Here is a 21,820-nt window from a genome sequence, read left to right as displayed (position 1 = left end):
AATTTATTAAAAATCAAAAGATGGAAAAAAATATATCAAGCAAACAGCTACCAAAAAAGAGCAGGAGTGGCAACACTAATCTAAGATAAAATAGACTTTAAAACAAAATCCACCACAAAAGACAAAGAAGGGCATTACATAATGATTAAAGGGGCAATTCATCATGAAGACATAACCATAATAAATATCTACACACCCTATGACAGGCCTCCAAAATACATAAAACAAACTTTAACAGCACTGAAACAGAAACTCACAGTTCCACAATAACAGTAGGAGACTTGAGCATGCCACTCTCAGTAAAGGACAGAACATCTAGAAAGAAACTCGACACAGATATAGAAGATCTAAAGGCCAGGATCAACCAACTTGACTTCACAGACATATACAGAACACTCTACCCAACAGCTGCAAAATACACATTCTTTTCCAATGCACATGGAATGTTCTCCAGGATAAATCACATCTTAGGCCACAAAGCAACTCTCAACAAAATCCAAAATACTAAGATAATACAAAATATCTTCTCCGATTACAACACCATCAAAATAGAAATTAACACCAGGAAGAGCAAGAAACAAAAATCAAATATACGGAAATTAAATAACACCCTGTTTAAAAAACACTGGGTAATAGAAGAAATCAAAGACGGAAAAAAAAATTCCTAGAATCAAATGAGAATGAAAACATATCATACCCAAACCTCCAAACCTTTGGGACACAGCAAAGGCAGTGCTCAGAGGTCAATTTATAACAATAGATGCACACTTCAAAAAAGAAGAAAGGGATAAAATCAAAACATTAGCTACACAACTCTAACAAACAAAGAAAACAGCAAGAAGCCCACAGTCACCAGAAGAAAGGAAATAATAAAGATAAGAACAGAAATAAAGAAATAGAGAGCAGAAAAACAATAGAATCAACAAAAGCAAAAGTTGTTTCTTTGAAAAGGACCAATAAAATCGACAAACCACTGGCCAAACTGACAAAAGAAAAATGGGAGAAGACACAAATAACCCAAATAAGAAATGAAATAGGGGACATTATAACAGACCCAACTGAAATAAAACGGATCATAACAGAGTACTATGAAAAACTATAGCCCAACAAATTTGAAAATCTAAATCCTAGAGGAAATGGACAAATTTTTAGAAACACACTACCTACCTAAACTAACACAAACTGAAGGTGAAAATCTGAACAGACCCATAACAAGAGAGGAGACTGAAAAGGTAATAATAATAATAAAAAAAAAACCAACAACAACAACAAAAAAAACCCTGGCCCAGATAGCTTCACTGGAGAATTCTACCAAATATTCAGAGAAAAGCTTACACCAGAACTACTCAAACTATTTCAGAACACAGAAAAGGAAGGGATACTTCTGAATTCATTCTATGAAGCCAGCATAACCCTGATACCAAAACCAGGCAAAAACAGCACAAAAAAAGAAAACTACAGACTAATATCTCTCATGAATATAGATGCAAAAATCCTCAACAAAATTCTAGCTAACAGAATTCAGCATCATATCAAACCAATAATACACCATGATCAAGTGTGATTCATACCAGGTCTGCAAGGATGGTTCAACATTAGAAAATCAATCAACATAATCCACCACATAAATAAAACACAAGAATCACATGATCATCTCAATCAAGGCAGAAAAGGCATTCGACAAAGTCTAACACAGAACAGAAATTCCTCAACATAATAAAAGGCATCTATACAAAACCAACAGCCAACATCATTCTTAATGGAGAGAGGCTGAAAATATTCCACTTGAGAACAGGGACAAGGATGCCCTTGATCACCATTCCTATTTCACACTGTGCTGGAAGTTCTAGCTAGAGCAATAAGACAAGAAAAAGAAAGGGTATCCAAATTGGTAAGGAAGAAGAAAAACTGTCCCTATTTGCAGATGATATGATACTATACATAGAAAACCCAAAAGACTCTATAAGAAAACTACTGGAACTAACAGATTCAGCAGAGTAGCAGGATACAAGATACAGATACAAAAATCAGTTGGCTTCCTATACCCCAATAAAGAGAATGACAAAAAGGAAATCAGGAAAACAATACATTTGTAACAGCCCCTAAAAAAATACTTAGGAATAAATCTAATCAAGGATGTAAAAGACCTATACAAAGAAAATACAAAACACTACTCAAGAAAAGCAGAGGGATCTACAAAAATGGAAAAACATACCATGCTCATGGATAGGTAGACTCAACATCGTGAAAATGTCAATTCTACACAAAGCATTCTACAAATACAATGCAATTCCGACCCAAATACTAACAGCATTCTTCAAAGAGATGGAAAAACTAATCATTAACTTTATATGGAAAGGGAAGAAGTCCCAGATAAGCAAAGCACTACTGAAGAAGAATAAAGTAGGAGGACTAGCACTACCTGACCTCAGAACCTACTACACAGCTACAGTAGTCAAAACAGCCTGGTACTGGTACAACAACAAATATATTAACCTATGGAACAGAATTGAGAACCGAGATGTACATCCACCCACCTACGGTCCCCTGATCTTCGACCAAGAAACATAGTCCATCAAATGGGGGAAAGACAGTCTTTTTAACAAATGGTACTGGGAAAACTGGATGTCTATCTGCAAAAAAATGAAATAGGACCCATACCTACACCATATACAAAAACTAATTCAAAATGGATCAAAGACCTAAATATAAAACTAAAAACTATAAAGAGCATAGGAAAAAAATAGGATCAATGCTAGAGGCCCTAATACAGGGCATTAACAGGATACAAACCATAACTAAGAAAACACAAACTCCAAAAGTTAAGCTAGATAACTGGGATCTTCTAAAAATTAAACACTTATGCTCATCAAAAGACTTGAGTAAAAAGAGAACCTAAGGACTGGGAAAAAAATTTGGGCTATGACAAGTCTGACAAAGGTTTAATCTCTAAAATCTACAGGAAAATCCAACACTTCTACAAGAAAAAGACAAATAATCCAGTTAAAAAATGGGCAAAAGATATGAACAGACACTTCACCAAAGAAGACATTCAAGCGGCTAACAGACACATGAAGAAATGCTCAAGATCACTAGCCATTAGAGAAACGCAAATCAAAACCACAATGAGATGTCATCTCACCCCGACATTACTGGCATGAATCGAAAAAAACAGAAAATAACAAATGTTGGACAGGCTGCAGGGAGATTGGAACTCTTATGCACCGCTGGTGGGAATGCAAAATGGTACAACCATTTTGGAAAATGATAAGGTGCTTCCTTAAAAAGCTAGAAATAGAAATACCATATGATCCAGCAATCCCACTCCTAGGAACATATCCTAGAGAAATAGGAGCCATCACACAAGTAGATATATGCATGCCCACGTTCACTGCAGCATTGTTCACAACAGCAAAAAGATGGACATAACCTAGATGGCCATCAACAGATGAATGGATAAAGAAACTATGACAGATACCCACAATGGAATACTACGCAACGATAAAGAACAATGACGAATCTGGGAAGCATCTCACAACATGGATGAATCCGGAGGGCATTATGCTGAGTGAAATGTCAATCACAAAAAGACAAACATTGTATGAGACCACTACTATAAAAACTCACAAAAAGGTTTACACACAAAAAGAAACAATCTTTGATGATTACGAGGGAGGGGAGGGATAGGGATGGAAAAACACTAAATAGACAATAGGTAAGTGGTAACTTTGGTGAAAGGTAAGACAGTATACAATACTGGGGAAGCCGGCATAACTTGTACAAGGCAAGGTCATGGAAGCTCCACAGACACATCCATGCTCCCTGAGGGACTGAACTACTGGGCTGAGAGCTGTGGGGACCATGATCTGGGGAGCATCTAGCTCAACTGGCATAACACAGTTTATAACGAAATTGTTTTACCTTCTACTTTGGTGAGTAGCATCTGAGGTCTTAAAAGCCTGTGAGCAGCCATCTAAGATAATCCACTGGTCTCGCCTCAGCTGGAGCAAGGGAGAATGAAGAAAACCAAAGACACAGGGGAAAGATTAGTCCAAATGACTAATGGACCACAACTACTATGGCCTCCACCATACTGAGTCCAGCACAACTAGACGGTGGCCAGCTACCACCATTGACTACTCTGACAGGGATCACAAGAGGGTCCTGGACAGAGCTGGAGAAAATTGTAGAACAAAATTCTAACTCACTCACACACAAAAAGACCAGACTTACTGGTCTGACTCAGACTGGAGAAACACCGAGAGTATGGCTCCTGGACACCCTTTTAGCTCAGTAATGAAGTGACTCCTGAGGTTTGCCCTTTGCCAAGGATTAGACAGGCCCATAAAATAAAACGAGACTAAATGGGCACACCAGCCCAAGGGCAGGGATGCGACGGCAGGAGGGCACAGGAAAGCTGGTAACAGGGAACTCAAGGTTGAGAAGGGGAGAGTGTTGACTTATGAACTTATGAAATGTATTAAGCAATGCTTAGAAGGAACTTTACAGCTTAAACATCTATATTCAAAAAGAAGATTCCAAACCAACAACCTAACCTTCCACCTTAAGATGCTGGAAAAAGATGAGCAAACTAGACCTAAAGCAAGCAGAAGAAAGGAAGTGTTAAAATAGAAATTAATGAACAGAAAAATAGAGAAAATCAGCAAAATCAAAAGTTGTCTTGTCAAAAAGATCAACAAAATAGAGAAATATTTAGCTAGCCTGACCAATAAAAAAGAAACGACTCAAATTACTAAGATGAGAAATGAGAGGGGACATTACCACCAACCTGATAGAGAAACAGAAAGAATTATAAGGGAATACTATGAAAAACTCTATGCCGACAAATTAGATAATTCGGATGAAATGGGAAAAAATCTAGAAAGACAAAAACTACCAAAATTGACTTAAGGGACAGAAAATCTAAATAGACATATAACAAGTAAAGAAATTTTTATCAGAAACTTCCTACAGAGGGGGGAAAAGACCCCATTTCTGTCGTGTTGATTCCAACTCAGCAATCCTATAGTACAAAGGAAAGCCCAGGCCCAAATGGCTTCACTGTTGAATTCTATAGTCAAAGAAGAGTTCATACTAATTCTTTACAAACTCTTCCAAAAAAAAGACAAAGGAACACTTCTCGATTCATTCTATGAGGTTAGTATTACCCTGACAACAAATCTGTGTTAAAATGTCAGACACGAATTCATAGTGTGATTACTTTCCAATGATACAATTGAGTATATTCTCAGAAAAATAATTTCAGTCCTTTTGCTTTGATATAACTGAGAGCAGAAACTGCTACTAATTATACTTCCTTATACTGTTTTTCCTTTCTAAAATCCTTTCCCTTTACTTGATATTTACCTTTCAAGCAGGTCTAGATCAACTACATCTGTTCTAAGTATGGCACTAAGTCAAGCAAAATTTAACTACTATATTTCCTGCTAAATTGAGTCTGCCTTTTTATTAACTTTTTAAATTCAGGTATCTTTTTTTTTGGCAAAAAAACAAAACAAGAAATTTTACATTACTTCTTTAGATTGATATGAGAAATAAAATGTCAAATTCCATTCGCTTTCATAAACATCCCAAGGAAAGTTATACATAGTACATATCAAATGTTCCCATAAGAGTGCTTTAAGAAATTCTAATGTACTTTGTACTTTCTACACTATTCCCTAATTATCTGCCTTTTACTTTACATTTTAAACGTTTCTCCTAAGTATTGAATCCATAATAAATTTTATCTACATCATTTAAATTTTCTGGAATACTTTCAAAAGTAGTATTTTTCTAATAATGTAACTAAAAAATCGAATAAGAAATTCCTTGTTACATAATAATGGACAGAAGGGAACATGAGGATTAAAAAATACTATTTATTTACAAACTTTCATACACACTTTTCAAATTTTGTAGGATTCATTATGATAAATGATCACACCTTTTAATGTCAAAGAATATTAGATACTTTTATTTAAAATGTGATTTAGAGTCATAAGATCAAACTAAATTACTTATAATTTATTGCTTGATCAAAATTAACATAAAATATAACAAATTATATTTATAAGTCAAAATGACAAAACACTTTCTAAAGAAAAACATTCTCATTTATGCTATCATAATTCTTCCTATGGAGCACTGACAAAGACTGTAAAGTTATATTGTGCCACAAATGGTTAAAAGCAATTTTTTAATAGTTTGAGTAAGATGAATAAAAATATGTACATTACTAAAAAAAATTAAAGTTATTTTCTCTGGAAAGTTAGCTTGCAAATGAAAAGAAGAAATCCAAATCCGCATACTGTAACAGCTGTCCTCTTCAAAATTCTACTATTCCATGGAGATACTTCTTCCACTGATGGTATATGAGTTGGATCATTTTCCCGTTCATTTTGCAACTAATATTTAGTAGGGAAAAAGAATATGCAATTCACTGGAAATAAAAATGTCTTTACTTTAAAAAAATATATCAATGTTAATTCACTTGACTGAGATGTAGGCAACTTAAGATTCCCTTGGAAGATTTAAAGTAAACACATGTCTTGAAAGGTAGTCTTTCTTTCACCAGGATCCCAATATGTTATCAGTTTCACATTAAAATTAAATGCTTTTATATATTATCACATTCTGAAACGGTGTTTTATATAATGAGATAAAGTTCCTTTAATGTCAGCTTTAAGTTTCTATTTCTACCTACAAGGAATGTCAACTGATATTTATTTCCTTCTGTATCAACTGCTGTCTTACAACAAAGTGAATCATTCTTATAGCAAACTTACATGAAATTTAGCAAAAACTAGATGATCAGATGCTAATGCTAGAAGTTTAATATATAATGTCAGGAACAAAGGTCAACAAAAACTCAAGGGGCTTTTCAGCACTTTTCAGCAATGAAAGTACATGACCCAGTCAGTTTCTAAATTCTTACACACAGGAATTTCTTGATAAAGAAGTATCCCTTCACACACATTGCTTTTGTATGGTGTGGTGTAGTGTGTGTGTGTGTGCACGTGTTTGTGTGTGTGTGTTAGAGAGAGAGATGGTTGTTGAGGGTGAGTCAGGAAAGGGAGAATGAACAGAAACCAAAAGATCTTTGAAAGATAAAAAGAATCAGGCACATTTATAGAGTGATATTTACTAGAAACATCCTGTGCTGGAGTGCTGATATAAATACTTCCAATGTTAACAGGAGTAACTACTTCTAAAATCTACAGTGTAAATATTTAATTAAAAAAGCCTGCAAAATTAATTTTAAATTTATGGCAGAAAAAAGGACTTCAATGCCAATCTCATTAATACTGTAATCTTGGTCTAACTTCCAAATGGCTTCATTCAGCAACAGATTCCTTTTTGACACTGATGCTCCATTTACTGAATCCTGAGACAGTCATTCCTTTTATTAACCAATTACTTAGAATGACCCTCTCTGACAAGAGCCTGTCAGTGTGTTGGTTTGAAAGAGAGTGATGTGGTGTTAAAGTCTAGCCTTGACCTCTCCCACCCTCTCTCTTTGTCACCCATACACTTATCTGTGATAACTCATATGGTTCCTTTAAAAAAAAAAAAAAAATCCCCTTCAGCTATTATTGGTAAACTCTGAAATATAAAAAACTTAATAGGCAAGGCAGCATATCCCCAAATCTGGAAGCTCTCAGAGTTCCCTAAATCAAATCTTATCAACGTGATTACGACTTGTAATGAATCTACTAAAACCAATCCACTAACTTGCTTCAAAATTAAGCCCAAAGAACTGCGTTTTCAAGGTTAGTCCTTATGAGGAAATATATAAATTCAAAGTAGGAAAAGTCACAGAAAGGTCTTCCATTTAGCTAAAGAAAAGGGAAATTCTCTTTACAGGTAAGCATTATTAAAATAAATAGTATCGTTCCTGATTGGCTTGTTTATGTTTTAAAGTCAAAGTCAGCCTCTAAAGTAGTGTTTCTTAATTTCATTTATTTAAGAAAAATCAAGTTCTCTGTCTCTAATTTTATATCAACTCTCTACTCTCCACCAACCACCTCAATGTTTTTAGTTCATCTTGGAGAAACCAAATAGTTCATTATATATCCTGAACAAATATGTCTTAGGGAATTTATTATATTAAACATTACAAGTTGGTGCTTTGCAGAAAGTGTGTTTACAAAAACTGTTCCAAATTTCCTTTGGATCTCTATAAAAAACACCACATTAAGCAAAATCAATAATATTTTCTTTCAATTCTTCCAGATGAGATGGGCACAGTGAAGATGAATAGTGCTAATTTTTGTGTTGTCAGCAAATTCAGCTTCTGCCTAGCTTGTGTGTAGCAGTTGCCTTAATGTTTGTCGAATGAATGTAAGTATCCGAGATAATACAACCTCTAAGATGCTTCTTTCTCTGGAAAGGAGTTATTTTCTGTAAGAATTTTGAAACATATTGCTCATTTGCCTCATTTAAAATGTATTTTTCCCCTACTATTTTGTAGAATTTGTGTATCAAATTTCTTCTCACTTTAAAAGACTTCTTTTAATTATATATATTATAACAACCAGCATAACCGATTAGCTTAGCTGGAACATGTATAAACTTTGTTTTGGGGAAAAATACTGTTTGGGTAAAATATTAAAGAAAATATTAAATGACTTATGGGTTGGAGCTATAAAAATTTAATGCATAATGTAACTTTCACATCCATTTGTTTATCCAAAAGCTTTACAGGCATCAAATTTATTAACTAAACACGTCTGGGGAACTAGAAGTGAGTTCTTTACTTGTCTGAAAGTGTTCTCCTTTTTTATTACCTATCTTCAACCAAGTTTCCTATTTTAAGAACTTAGATTTTGTCTTCTTCCTTTTTCTTAGAGGGAAAAAAAAATTACTTATTCTTAAATCCAGATATGTACTTTTATATGAGTATAAAAACAAGAACCAAAAAGCCCACATTCTTTAAAAAACATTCTTTTTTTCCAGCTTGTCTAATGGGAGCTTAAGTTGCTCTTACCAGAACTGCTTCATTGTCTAAGATATGCTGTAAATAATTTCCCATAGTTTTTTATACTTTTTTATGCTGAATAAATACCTTATGAATTAGATCTTTTAGTTTGCAGACTTCTTCACTCAGATCTTCAACATTACTAACCAGTTCTTCACAAACAGAAGTAAAATTCCGGGGAGAAGCCCATTCTAGTACTATCTGTTAATATTTTCAAAAGTTACATTTCAGACACTGGAAAAAATTGTTTCACAACTTTATATCCACAAAGATTATAAAACATTTTTAAACATAAAATTATAATTTAAAAGCATTTTTTGTTCAAGATAAATCCTGACAGCAAAAATAGATCAGTAATTTTATAAAAATAGTCAAATCGGTCTGCTGAATGCATTTACTTAAATATATGTACGTATAATTTTATGTGGAGAATAATATTAATATTTATGGTAGACAAATCAATTTATGAAGGTTTAAGAATAATATGATTCCCATATTAGTGTTATAAAAAAATCACAGGAAAACAAGTGCATTTAAAATTTTTCACTATAGACAAGTAGCTAAAACCAACTCACATGAAAAGTCTGCAAAATAATTTTGCTTTCTCAGATCACTGATACTTTCTGTATTTAAAAATTTCCTTCATTAAAAAAATTTTAATATACTGATTTGTTTTTTTAATAACACTAAACAGTTTTCTTTCAACTTTCACTTGGGTCTGCTTTAAGAATAAGTAAGTTCAATACACTGATCAGTTTAATTTTTGATCTGACTCATTTTCCTTTTTCTGAGGGCTAGAATATAAAGTTTTTCAAGTAATTAGTATGTAAAGTAGTAATATAGTATGTAAAGTAGTAATATTTAAACAGATTGACTTATTTAATCTTACATGATTTTGTGGAAGAATAGATACAATTTAACCAGATCAGTGCTGTGTTTTTGAATTAACTTGTCTGGAATGTTCTTTAGTGTTCATATTTTTCTTCACTTAATAAGTTTTGTAGAATACCTTGTGAGAATTTACAGGTAACTCGGTAATGATATTCTGAACCGCTGTTATTAAATGGCCACACTGTTTGTTTAATTTCAGAAGGAAACTGAGGAACTCATCACCACTAAAGAAAGAAAAAAAACAGGAATCACTAATAAAGGCAGTTTACTTCATTCTACTGGGTAGTTACTCAAAACCTATTCATAAAACTAGATTCTTTCAAAAATACTTATGGAATAGTCGATATCTATTAGGAAATGAAATAAATATTGAATATACAGAGAAAACCAAGTCTCTGATCTCGAGGATCTCAAGGTTCAGGATGAGATGCAGACATACAATTACAGCATTGTTACTCACAGGGGCACAAAGAAGACGGAAGACGCAAAATTTGAGTATTCACTATGTGCAGATATACTGCACTAGGTATTTTACATTTATTATTTCTTTTAATCTCCCCTGTGAGGTAATGTTAACCTTAGTGTAAAACTGAGACATCTAAAACTTAGAATGAACTTAATATCACACAGTACAGTAGGAACAGGGAATTAGAAAAGCTTCACAGAGATGATGATACTTGAGCTGAGCCTTGAACTTAAGAATTTGCCAGGTAGCTAATGGAGGGAAAGGATTCCCAGGTGAAGAGAACAGCAGGTGCAAAAGTACAAGGGTAGAAGGTAACCAAGGTACAACTAAAGCATGAGTTATGAGAAAGTAGTCAAAGAAGGGGCTGAATGTAACCATTTATTAAAAGAAATTTGTGACATGCTAGGGAATTGGATTTTATCTTTTTGGTAATGCAGCGCTATTAAAAGATTTTAAACAGCAAAGCAGAAAGTCAGATTTTTTTTAGAAAGTTTATTTTGGGAATGGTATGAATTACAGGTTTTCACTGGCCAATTTCTTTACAAGTAGATCACCAGGTCCTTCTTCTCAGCCTGTTTTAGTCTGGAAGCTCTGCTAAAACCTGTCCACCATGGGTAACCCTGCTAGTATCTGAAATATCAGTGGCATAGCTTCCAGCATCACAGCAACATGCAAGCCACCACAGTACGACAAACTGACAGATAAGCAAATAACCTGAGAAGCCTAACTAAATGAAGAAGAACACGGCATCAGGATTGGAGGAAGAATCAGTAACAACCTGCGATATGCAGATGACACAACCCTGCTTGCTGAAAGTAAAGAGGACTTGAAGCACTTACTGATGAAGATCAAAGACTACACCCTTCACTATGGATTACACTGCAACATAAAGAAAACCAAAATCCTCACAACAGAACCAATAAGCAACATCATGATAAACAGAGAAATGACTGAAGATGTAAAGGATTTCATTTTACTTGGATCCACAATCAACACCCATGGAAGCAACAGTTAAGAAACCAAATGACATAATGCATTGGGCAAATCTGCTGCAAAAGACTTTTTTAAAGTGTTAAAAAGCAAAGATGGCACCTTGAAGCCTAAGGTGCACCTAACCTAAGCCATGGAATTTTCAATCAACTTATATGCATGCAAAAGCTGGACAATGAATAAGGAAGACTGAAGAAGAATTGATGCCTTTGAATCATGGTGTCGGCGAAGAATACTGAACATACCATGGGCTGCCAGAAGAACAAACAGAAGTAGGGCCAGAATGCTCCTTAGAAGCAAGGATGGCGAGACTTTGCCTCATATACTTTAGACATGTTATCAGGAAGGATCAGTCCCTGGAGAAGGACATCAAGTTTGGTAAAGCAAGTGGTCTGCGAAAAAGAGGAAGATCCTCAATGAGAAGGACTGACACAGTGTCCACAACAATGGGCTCAAACATAGCAATGACTGTGAGGATGGTGCAGGACCGGGCAGGGCTTCGTTAGTTGTAGAGTCACTATGAGTCAGAACCAACCGGACAGCACCTAATAAAAAAACATGAATTAAAGGGGCTCAAAAGTGGAAGTAAGGACACTAGTCAGGTGGCTAATGAAAAAAAATTCATTTAAGAGATGATGAAAGAAAGCTTAAATTAAGGATCTGTTAGACAGACTGGGAGCAGGCAGAGTGGTATTCAAGAAACATTTTGGAGAACAAATTGAAGAAACTTGGTGATGGACTGCATGTAAAAGAAAGGAGGATTCTAAGATGATTCTCAGTTTCTGATTTCAATGAAAGGAGGTACCACCAGGCAAGAAAGTGAATCTGGGGTAGGGTGCTGGGAAAAGGAGTAGGGTGAAGAGAAAACATTATGGCATAGTAATTAAAAGCACAGGCTCTGGAATAAAAAAGATCTGAATTTGAATTCAACTTCCACACTTATTATCTTTATGCTTTTGAGCTGTTTCCGTATCTCCAGAATGAAGATAAAAGGACCCATCAGGAGAATTGAAGGAGATAATGTATGTAAAGCACCTAGCATTGTGCCTAGCATATAGCTGGCATTCAAGCAAACTTAAATTATGGTGACCACGACATGATGAGACATGCAGGTGGCAATGGCAACAACCAGTAGAAAATGTAGGCCTGGTGGTGCAGTGGTTAAGAGCTACAGTGAGCTACGGCTGCTAACCAAAAGGTCGGCAGTTTGAATCCACCAGCCACTCCTTGGAAACCATATGGAGCAGTTCTATTCTGTCCTATAGGGTTGCCATGAGTCAGAATCAACTTGACGGCAAGGGCTTGGTTTTCGGTTTTGCAGGGGTACTTAACTTGGGGTCCTTAGATCCCTGAGGCTAGAGAGAATTCAGGAAGTTCATGAACTTAGACGGGAAAAAATTACATCTTTCTTTTCACTAACTTGTAAGCGAACTTCTTATTTCTTTCAGTTCTGAACACAGTCACAAGCCACAGTAGTTAGTATTCGCAGTGTCTGTGATTTGGTCACCAACAGAAGGCAAAGCTATGGTCAGTCATGGAGAAGAGCACGAAGAAGGATACATACTGTGAAGAGGGGAGAGTTGATGGGGCGGGACAGGAAAGCTATCAGAGGAAAAGTAGCCTGGGAGGTAAGAACAAAATCGAGAGTTATGAAAGGCAATGAAGGAGATGGATTCAAGAAGAAGGAAAAAGTCAAACATGTTAAAAAGTAAGGTAAGTCCAATGATTCTTGCAATGAGGAGATACTGGTGGCTAGGTTAGTTTCAGTGACAGAAGCCAATTTACAGTGGCAGCCACACAGAAACTTACACAACCCAACAGAAAAGTGGACCAGGGATATTAACAGGCAATTCAGAGAAAAAGAAATTTAAATAAATATGGGGACAATAAAAATAAGATGCTATCTTTCTAGCAGAATGGCAAAAATTAAGTAGACTATTAATATGAAGAGCTGGCAAGTATGTGTGATGATCTTCCAGAGTCATTTAGCAGTACCTACAGAGAAAGACTCATTAACAACTTGCTATATGCAGACGACATTTACTTGCTTGCTGAAAATGAAGACAACTTGATGAAGATCAAAGACTACAGCCTTCAGTGTAGATTATGCTGGAACGTGAAGAAAATGAAAATTATCACAACTGAACCAGTAAACAATATCATAATAAACTGACAAAAAATTGAAGCTGTCAACAATTTTGTACTACTTGAATCAACAATCAATGTCCATGGAAGCAGTAGTCATGAAATCAAACAACATTATTTCATGGGCAAATTTGCCGCAAAAAACCTCTTTAAAGTTTTCCAAAGAAAAGATGTGATTTTGATGCCTAAGGTGTGCCTCACAAAGCCATGGTCAACCTACACAACTATACGTGGCTGCCCTCAGTACTTTGTACTTACTTACAGAATTCAAAATAAGAAGATATGACACAGATCTGGTAGACTGTATTATTTGCTCAAATTATCATGTGTCTCCTACTGAGCCCAACACTACCAGGTCCCTCCTACCAGAGGATTATATTTTATGCCCCAGTGACAAAAGACCTGGCCATGTGACTGCTTTGGAAAATGTATGACTGAAAATCACCATGCAACTTCTGAGACGAAGCTTTAAGAGCCACCGAACAGTTCTGCCACCATGTCTCTTTTCCCCTTGCCACAAGAAGAGCATGTCCTGGAGAGGAGCTGTTCCTCCAGCCTGCTCTCAGAATACCCACAACAAGGATCAGAGCCCCTGCAGCCAACCTATGACATAGTCGAGCAGGAAATAAACTTTGTTGTTATAAATCACTGAGATTTAGAAGTTATTTTTTACTACAGCGTAACACAGTGTAAGCTCACTAAAACAGGCACATTTTAAAAATTTGAAGTATTAAGATAAAATTTATACTTTAAATAAACGTACTACATACTCCTTTGTAAACTATATGCAAAAGTTAATATCACCAATAATCTTACTACCCAAGAATAAGTACTGGTACTATTTTCTTCTAAAGTATTTTCTTATAGTATTCATTTTCTAGTATTTTGCCTATGCATGTATACAACCGGCATCATAGTTTACATGCCATTTTATATTGTGTCTTTTATGCTTTATTATGAATATTTTCCTAAAACATTTAAGTCTCAAAATAATTTTTAATGACTGAATAATTATATTAATGCAGTTAGTTCAACCATTCCCCTGGTGTTAAATATTTAGCTTTTTTCCAATTTTAGAATGTTAAAAATAATAGCTGTGAATAATATCTTTGTATATAAAATTTGTATCTGCATTGGTATTTCTTTATGCCTGTGTGTGTGGAGGGGCTGTCCATAATTCTGAGATACCTTTAACACATTCAAGTGGATGTCAGTTAGGCTCAGAGAAAGGTCTGGGCAGAAACTGAAAATTTCAAGACATGGATGAAAATATATTATTTCTGTTCAAAATATTTCACAGTAGTAACAGAGTGGTTATTAATATTTTTAAACTGCATTCTCTAATTTTGAAAACATACTAATGTTAACTGTGGAAAAAATAAATGTACTGTGCATATGTGTTCTTGTAACAGAGAATATTTTAGAAAATTTGACACATAGAAGAAAAGTATCTTAAAATAAATCAGTAGCGAAATTGTTGAAGTCACATTACTAGGAGATTACAATCAATCAGGTCAACTTTTCCTGCTGTTAGTTTTCTTATGACCTAATGACTAATTTCTTCTTTAAAGAATGACTTTGAGCAAATGGGAAGTAAAACCTTTTCCATAACAGCATGTAAACAAAGTCTGTGATTTAATAACAAGGTCAAATTCCTGGAATATATGCCTGCCAGTTTTATTTTTTAAAATATTCAGCAGTTTTAATAAGTGAACCATTCAAGATTCTGTACATTCTTTATATCTATTAAATCCCACAAAGCAAATTCATGCAGGCAACTATGTCAACGTACAAATAAGTTATATTATAAAATTTAATTTGCAAGTCAGTCATGTAGAACTGAGAATATTCCTTCACAGAAACAATGAAAAAAAAAAGTAAAGAAAATGAACAAAGAGATTCAAGAATGTCTACCGTTTCAGTCCAAACAACTGGAATCCTTCATAATGCATTAAAATATTTAAGAACCATAATGTTATTTTTGAATTAATGATGATGAATTAACTTGAATATAGATATTCTTGTTATAAGGAGATATATTAAGAGAATGGGGGATAATTTAAACTTTGCAATGAAGATTTTGAAGAAATACGCATCATCTAAATTATCCCTGAAAGACTTCTCTAAATTCTAAGACGGTGTGAAAATCTGTTATTTGTATGCTTAATTTATGTTCATCATAGCTGCAATGTTAGTTTTAAACAAGCTATGCTTGTGATGATACTACTGCATTTGTTAATATTATTATCTTCTAGGATATTTTAATTCTTGGATTTATTTATCCATTTACTCAATAAAATTTGTCTATACAGTTATGTCACAAGCAATGGAGACTATGGTTAGGATATACATTAAACTCCCTAGGTTATTCTGTTAAGATAAACAGGTATGGAAACTCCTAGTATAAATCATGGCTATAATTCCCAATGTGTTTTAAAAGCATATATGTAAAGACGAAGTCTCCACCGATATGCATGGTACTTTAACTTGGCCAAGTATATAATCTTCATTTATATTATTTCTAGGGGAAGAAAATCAAACTGGAAAATCTTAAAATAAAAAATAGTGCTTTTATTATCAGTGGAAAATAAAATTTTTGCCACACTCTTAATTAACTAAAAAAAATTATGAAACAATACCAAACTAGTATTAAAAGTAAGATTAGAGGAAGCTGACGAAGTAGAAAAACATTTATGGACCTTCTAACAGGGAACTTGTATGTACTTTTAAGAGGTCTAAAGGCAAAATGAGGAGCTCTGGTGGCACAGTGGTCAAGCACCTGGCTGTTAACCAGAAGGTCTGCAGTTCTAACCCACCAGACACTCAGGGGTGGGGAGAGATGTGGCAGTCTGCTTCCGTAAAGATTACAGCCTCAGAAACCCCATGGGGCAGTTCCACCCTGTCCTATAGGGTCGCTATGAATAGGAATTCGACTTGACAGCAATGGGTTTGGTTTGGTTTTGGGTTTTAAAGGAAAATTGCATATTTGCCCTCTGTACAGGCATTTTTGCTTTACTTATTCCCTGTGTTATTTTTTTGATACGTTAAGAAACCAAAAGGAGAAGGGGAAGAAAGCTTCCTAAGCATTGAAAGAGGAAACAGAAACAATGAATTAAGAAGAAACGCTTACATAAGCAAAAAAGACTGGGTAATATATACGTAATTAACAAGACCAGGCAGAATGAGAAGGGAGAGGGAAAATATATTTGGTGCACAAATCCCTAAGAAGGGAAGAAAACCACTGTTAAAAAAAAAGAAAAAGAAAATTTCACAGGCTGATTATTAAGTGGTGTCATTTAGTGAAAGAAGTTCAAAATTACCTAGTTGCATGGAGGGGAAAGTAATTATTATGGGTTATTCAGGATTCCAAAATCTGTGTGTCTAAATTACTATATATAAAAATAATTTAAGAAAATTATTGAACAAAGAGTTACACAATCATATAATCTTAGAGGCACAAGAAACCTTGAACATTTTCTATTTCATCCTACGTTTGAATTTCTTCTGTAAGCTGAAAATCCCACAGGTAAGTATTATATACAGTGAATACAATGAAATTATTATTTATTCTGGACACTGTATTTCTATTAACGTATTCTAAGAGTGCTAGCTTTTCTTAGCTAGCCACGTGACAATGTTAACCTAAACCGAGATGGTAGTCAACTGAAAAGCCTTCTTGAGGTGTACTAAATTAGGTCTCATCCACTCTATAGTAATATAGCTAATTTTGGACTTTCTACTTATCCTTATTAAATTGAATCCTATTAAGTTTTGGGAAGTTTGCTTCAACCTGCCAAGACCTTTAAAATCTTGATTCTCTAGATCTGCAGCTAGTCACTAGCCACATGTAGCTAGTGAGTGCCTGAAATATGCTCAGTCTGAATAGAGATATGCTGTGAGTTTAAAACACAAACCAAATTTCAAAGACTTAAGATAAAAAAATAAATAAAACATTAAATTTTTTTGCAACCATCACTACTATTTATTTCCAAATTATTTCATCCTCCAACACAGAAACTCTGTACCCATTAAGCAATAACTCCCCACTCTCTTCCCCCTAGCCCTTGGTAACTACTACTTTTGTCTCTATGCATTTGCCTATTCTAGATATTTCATACAAGTGAGATCATACAATATTTGTCCTTTTGTGTCTGACTTATTTCATTCAGCATAATGTTTTCAGAGTTCACTCATGTTGTAGCACATATGAGAACTTCATTTCTGTGTATGGCTGAATAATATTCCACTGTATGTATACACCACATTTTGTTTATCTAGTCATCTGTTGATGGACACCTGGGCTGTTTCCATCTTTTGACTATTGTGAATAATGCTGCAGTGAACACTGGTGTAAAATCATGAATAATTTTTAAAAACTGATTACATGTTGAAATAATATTTTTTACTTTTTTGGGTTAAATAAATATATTATCAAAACAAATTTTATGTGTTTCTTTTTGCTTTTTTTAGAAGTGGCTACCAGAAATTCTTAAATTATGTATATGGCTCGCCTATTTCTACTGGACAGCACTGCTCTAGATAACACTTACACTACCAACTTTCTATCATCTTCAAATTTGAAAAACACTCTTTGTCTTCATTCAAGTCATCAACCATTTTGAACATGCCAGAGCTGAAAACAAAGAGCACCACAGCAAGCTAATTATGAGGCCATTACACATTCATCAACCTGCTAAGATAACTGTCTTAGTCATCTAGTGCTGCTGTAACAGAAATACCATAAATGGATGGCTTTAACAAAGAGAATTTTATTTTCTCACAGTCTAGTAGGCTACAAGTCTAAATTCAGGGCATCAGCTACAGGGAAGGACTTCTCCCTCTGTTGGCTCTGGAGGAAGGTCCTTCTCATCAATCTTCCCCTGGATAAGAGCTTCTCTGTGCAGGAACCCTGGGTTTGAAGGACACGCTCTGCTCTCGGCACTGCTTTCTTGGTGGTATGACGTCGGCCACTCTCTGCGCTTCCCTTTCCTTTTACCTCTTGTAAGATAAAATGTGGTACAAGCCACACCCCAGGGAAACTCCCTTTACATTGGATGAGCGATGTGATCTGAGCAAGAATGTTACATCCCACCTTAATCCTCTTTAACATAATCTAATCTTCCCTCATTAACCACAGGCAGAGATTAGGATTTACAACACATAGGAAAATTATATCAATCACAAAATGGAGGACAACCGCACAATACTGGGAATCATGGCCTAACCAAGTTGACAAATATTTTTGGGGGACACAATTCAATTCTTGACAATTACCTACAAATCTAGTTCAACGAACATTTTCTCCATGTTATCCACAAGGGTATTCTCAGGGACTTTGTTAAAAGTCTTACTGGATTCAGTCATATCTTAGTCCTATAATCTACTCTTCTTTATCAGTTTTCTCATGACTTGTTCTCGCTGAAAATTTGGCTGGGGACGCATATCCAACTTCCCTTATTCTAAAAGTCTTGAAACAATGTGAATTATCTCTAAAGGGATTGCTGAAAGTGGGAAATAAGAAGTAAAAGAATTAAAGGTTTTAAATAGCAATTATTTTCATTTTGCGCATAGGGAACTGTTCTAACGATCAGTGATAGAGAGCTCAATGGAACATATAACAGAAGCAATGGTATTTAAATAGGCAGTAGAGAGCAGAAATAATATCAAACGGGTATTTCCCAAGACATGCTGTTGCCAGTTAAGTGCCTTATTTAGCTACTGAGGCTTGTTAAAGCACATAAATTACTTTTCTGTTCAAACTTGATAAAAAGTCCAACCAAGTGCTAAAGTGGGAGCAAATCATTTACATAAAAACTAAATAAATTGGAATTCTAAAAAAATGTTCAAGTAACCCACAGGAAAGCAAGAAAAAAGAAACAGAAGAACAAGAAACAGAAAAAACAAACATAAAACAAATAATAAAATGACAATAAAATACATATGACCACATCCAATGTCACAAAACAACCTTAACAAATTTAAAGAATTGAAATCATATTTTTACTGGCATAATGGAGTCAAACTAGAAATCAATAACAGAAAGATAACAGGAAAATCTCCAAACACTTGGAAATTAAGTAACACACTTCTAAATAATTCGTATGTCAAAGAGGAAGTCTCAAAGGAAATAAAAACACACACAGAAATGAATGAAAAGGACAACACATCAAAATTTGTGGGATGCAACTAAAACAGTGCTAGAGGGAAATTTATAGCACTAAATGCTTATATAAGAAAACAGGAAAAATCTCAAATAATCTAAACATCACCTCAAGAATCTAGAAAAAGAAAAACTCAAAAGCTAGAAGAAGGAAGGAAACTATGGATAACAGCAGAAATCAATAAAATTGAAAACAGAAAAATTGCTGACACAAACAGCTGGTTCTTTAAAAAAAAAAAAAAAGAGTACCATAGATAAACCTCTAGCAAGACTAATGTAGATTTAAAAAAAAAAAAAAAAAAAGATGGAAATCACCAATACCAGGAATGAAACAGGATTATCTCAAAAGATTCTGCAGTCATCAAAAGGATAATAAGGGAATAGCAGGAACAACTTTATGCTCATAAATATGACCACTAAGAAAAAATGTATTAATTCTTTGAAAACCAAAAACTACCAAAATTCAGCCAAGATGAAGTAGATATAACCTGAACAGTCCTATAACCATTAAAAAAATTGAATTTGTAATTAAAAAGCTCTTGAAAAAAAAATCCCTAGGGCTTGATATATTCACTGGAAAATTCGACCAAACATTTAAAGAATTAACATCAATTCTACACAATTTCTTACAGAAAACAGAAGAGGAACACTTCCCAACTCATTCTGTGAGGCCAGTATTATCCTGAAACCAAAACTAGACAAAGACAGCACAAAAAAGAAAACTACAGAGTAATTATCTCTTGTGAATTTAGATGCAAAAATCCTTAATAAAAGATTAGTAAATGAAATTAAACAATAAATAAAAGAATGCTACACCATGACTAAGTGGGATTTAATCAAACAATACAACCCATCATATCAATGGGCTAAAGAAGAAAAATCAAACGATTACATCAATTGACACAGCAAAAGCATTTAACGAAATTCAACAACCATTCATGATAAAAGCTCTCAGAAACTAGGAATAGAGTGGAATTTCCTCAATCTCATAAAAAGTATATACAAAAATTACCAAGTTAACATCATGATGTTGTTGTTAAGTGCCATCAAGTCGGTTCCGACTCATAGCGACCCTAACTACAACAGAATGAAACACTGCCTGGTCCTGTGCCATCCTCACAATCTTTGTTATGCTTGAGCCCACTGTGGCAGCCACTATGACAATCCAGCTCATTGAGGGTCTTCCTCTTGTTTGCTGACCCTCAATTTTACCAAGCATGATGTCCTTCTCCAGGGACTGATCCCTTCCGATAACACGTCCAAAGTATGTGAGATGCAGTCTTGCCATCCTTGCTTCTAAGGAGCATTCCGGTTGTATTTCTTCCAAGACAGATCTGTTTGTTCTTTTGGCAGTCCATGGTGTATTCAATATTTTTCACCAACACCATAATTCAAAAGCATCAATTCTTCTTTGGTCTTCCTTATTCACTGTCCAGCTTTCGTATGCCTATCAGGCGATTGATAACACCATGGCTTGGGTCAGGTACACCTTAGTCCTTAAAGTGACATCTTTGCTTCTTTAACACTTTTAAAGAGGTCTTTTGCAGCAGATTTACCCAGTGTAATGTGTTGTTTGATTTCCTGACTGCTGCTTCCGTGGGTGTTCACTGTGGATCCAAGTAAAATGAAATCCTTGGCAACTTCAATCTTTTCTCTGTTTATCATGATGTTGCTTACCGGTCCAGTTGTCAGGATTTTTGTTTTCTTCATGTTGAGATGTAATCCATACTGAAGCTTGTACTCTTTGATCTTCATCGCTAAGTGCTTCAAATTCTCTTCACTTTCAGCAAGCAAGGTTGTATCACCTGCATAACACAGGTTGTTAATGAGTCTTCCTTCAGTCCTGATGCCCTGTTCTTCTCGATATAGCCCAGCTTCTCAGATTGTTTGCTCAGCATACAGGCTGTATAAGTATGGTGAAAGGATACAACCCTGACGCCTATCTTTCCAGACTTTAAACCATGCAGTATCCCCTTGTTCTGTTCTAACAACTGCCTCTTGGTCTGTGTACAGGCTCCTCATGAGGCACAATTAAGTGTTCTGGGATTCCCATTGTTCGTGTTATCTATAATTTGTTACAAGCTACACAGTCGAAGGCCTCTGCATAGTCAATAAAACACAGGTAAACATCTTTCTGGTATTCTCTGCTTTCAGCCAGGATCCATCTGACATCAGCAACGATATCCCT

The 21,820-nt window shown here is 34.9% G+C and overlaps 1 protein-coding gene across 2 annotated transcripts in view; it reads right to left on the bottom strand.

The window, feature by feature from the left end:
* Positions 1-5,902: 5,902 nt before the first annotated feature.
* Positions 5,903-21,820, bottom strand: part of ASZ1 (ankyrin repeat, SAM and basic leucine zipper domain containing 1) — a 55,310-nt gene continuing 39,392 nt past the window's right edge. For both annotated transcript variants that reach the window (XM_012559489.1, XM_004389630.1), the window contains 3 exons: positions 9,990-10,095; positions 9,068-9,181; positions 5,903-6,407 (listed from right to left, as the gene is read on the bottom strand). In XM_012559489.1, coding sequence (XP_012414943.1) covers positions 6,255-6,407; positions 9,068-9,181; positions 9,990-10,095 — 373 coding nt within the window. In that variant the 3' untranslated portion in view covers positions 5,903-6,254. The remainder of the gene's footprint in view (positions 6,408-9,067; positions 9,182-9,989; positions 10,096-21,820) is intronic.

This window comes from Trichechus manatus, unplaced genomic scaffold (genome assembly GCF_000243295.1).
Source record: "Trichechus manatus latirostris isolate Lorelei unplaced genomic scaffold, TriManLat1.0 scaffold00251, whole genome shotgun sequence".
NCBI classification, from domain to species: Eukaryota; Metazoa; Chordata; class Mammalia; order Sirenia; family Trichechidae; genus Trichechus; species Trichechus manatus.
The sequence above is the reverse complement of the archived record's forward strand: the minus strand, read 5'-3'. Positions and strand labels throughout refer to the sequence as shown.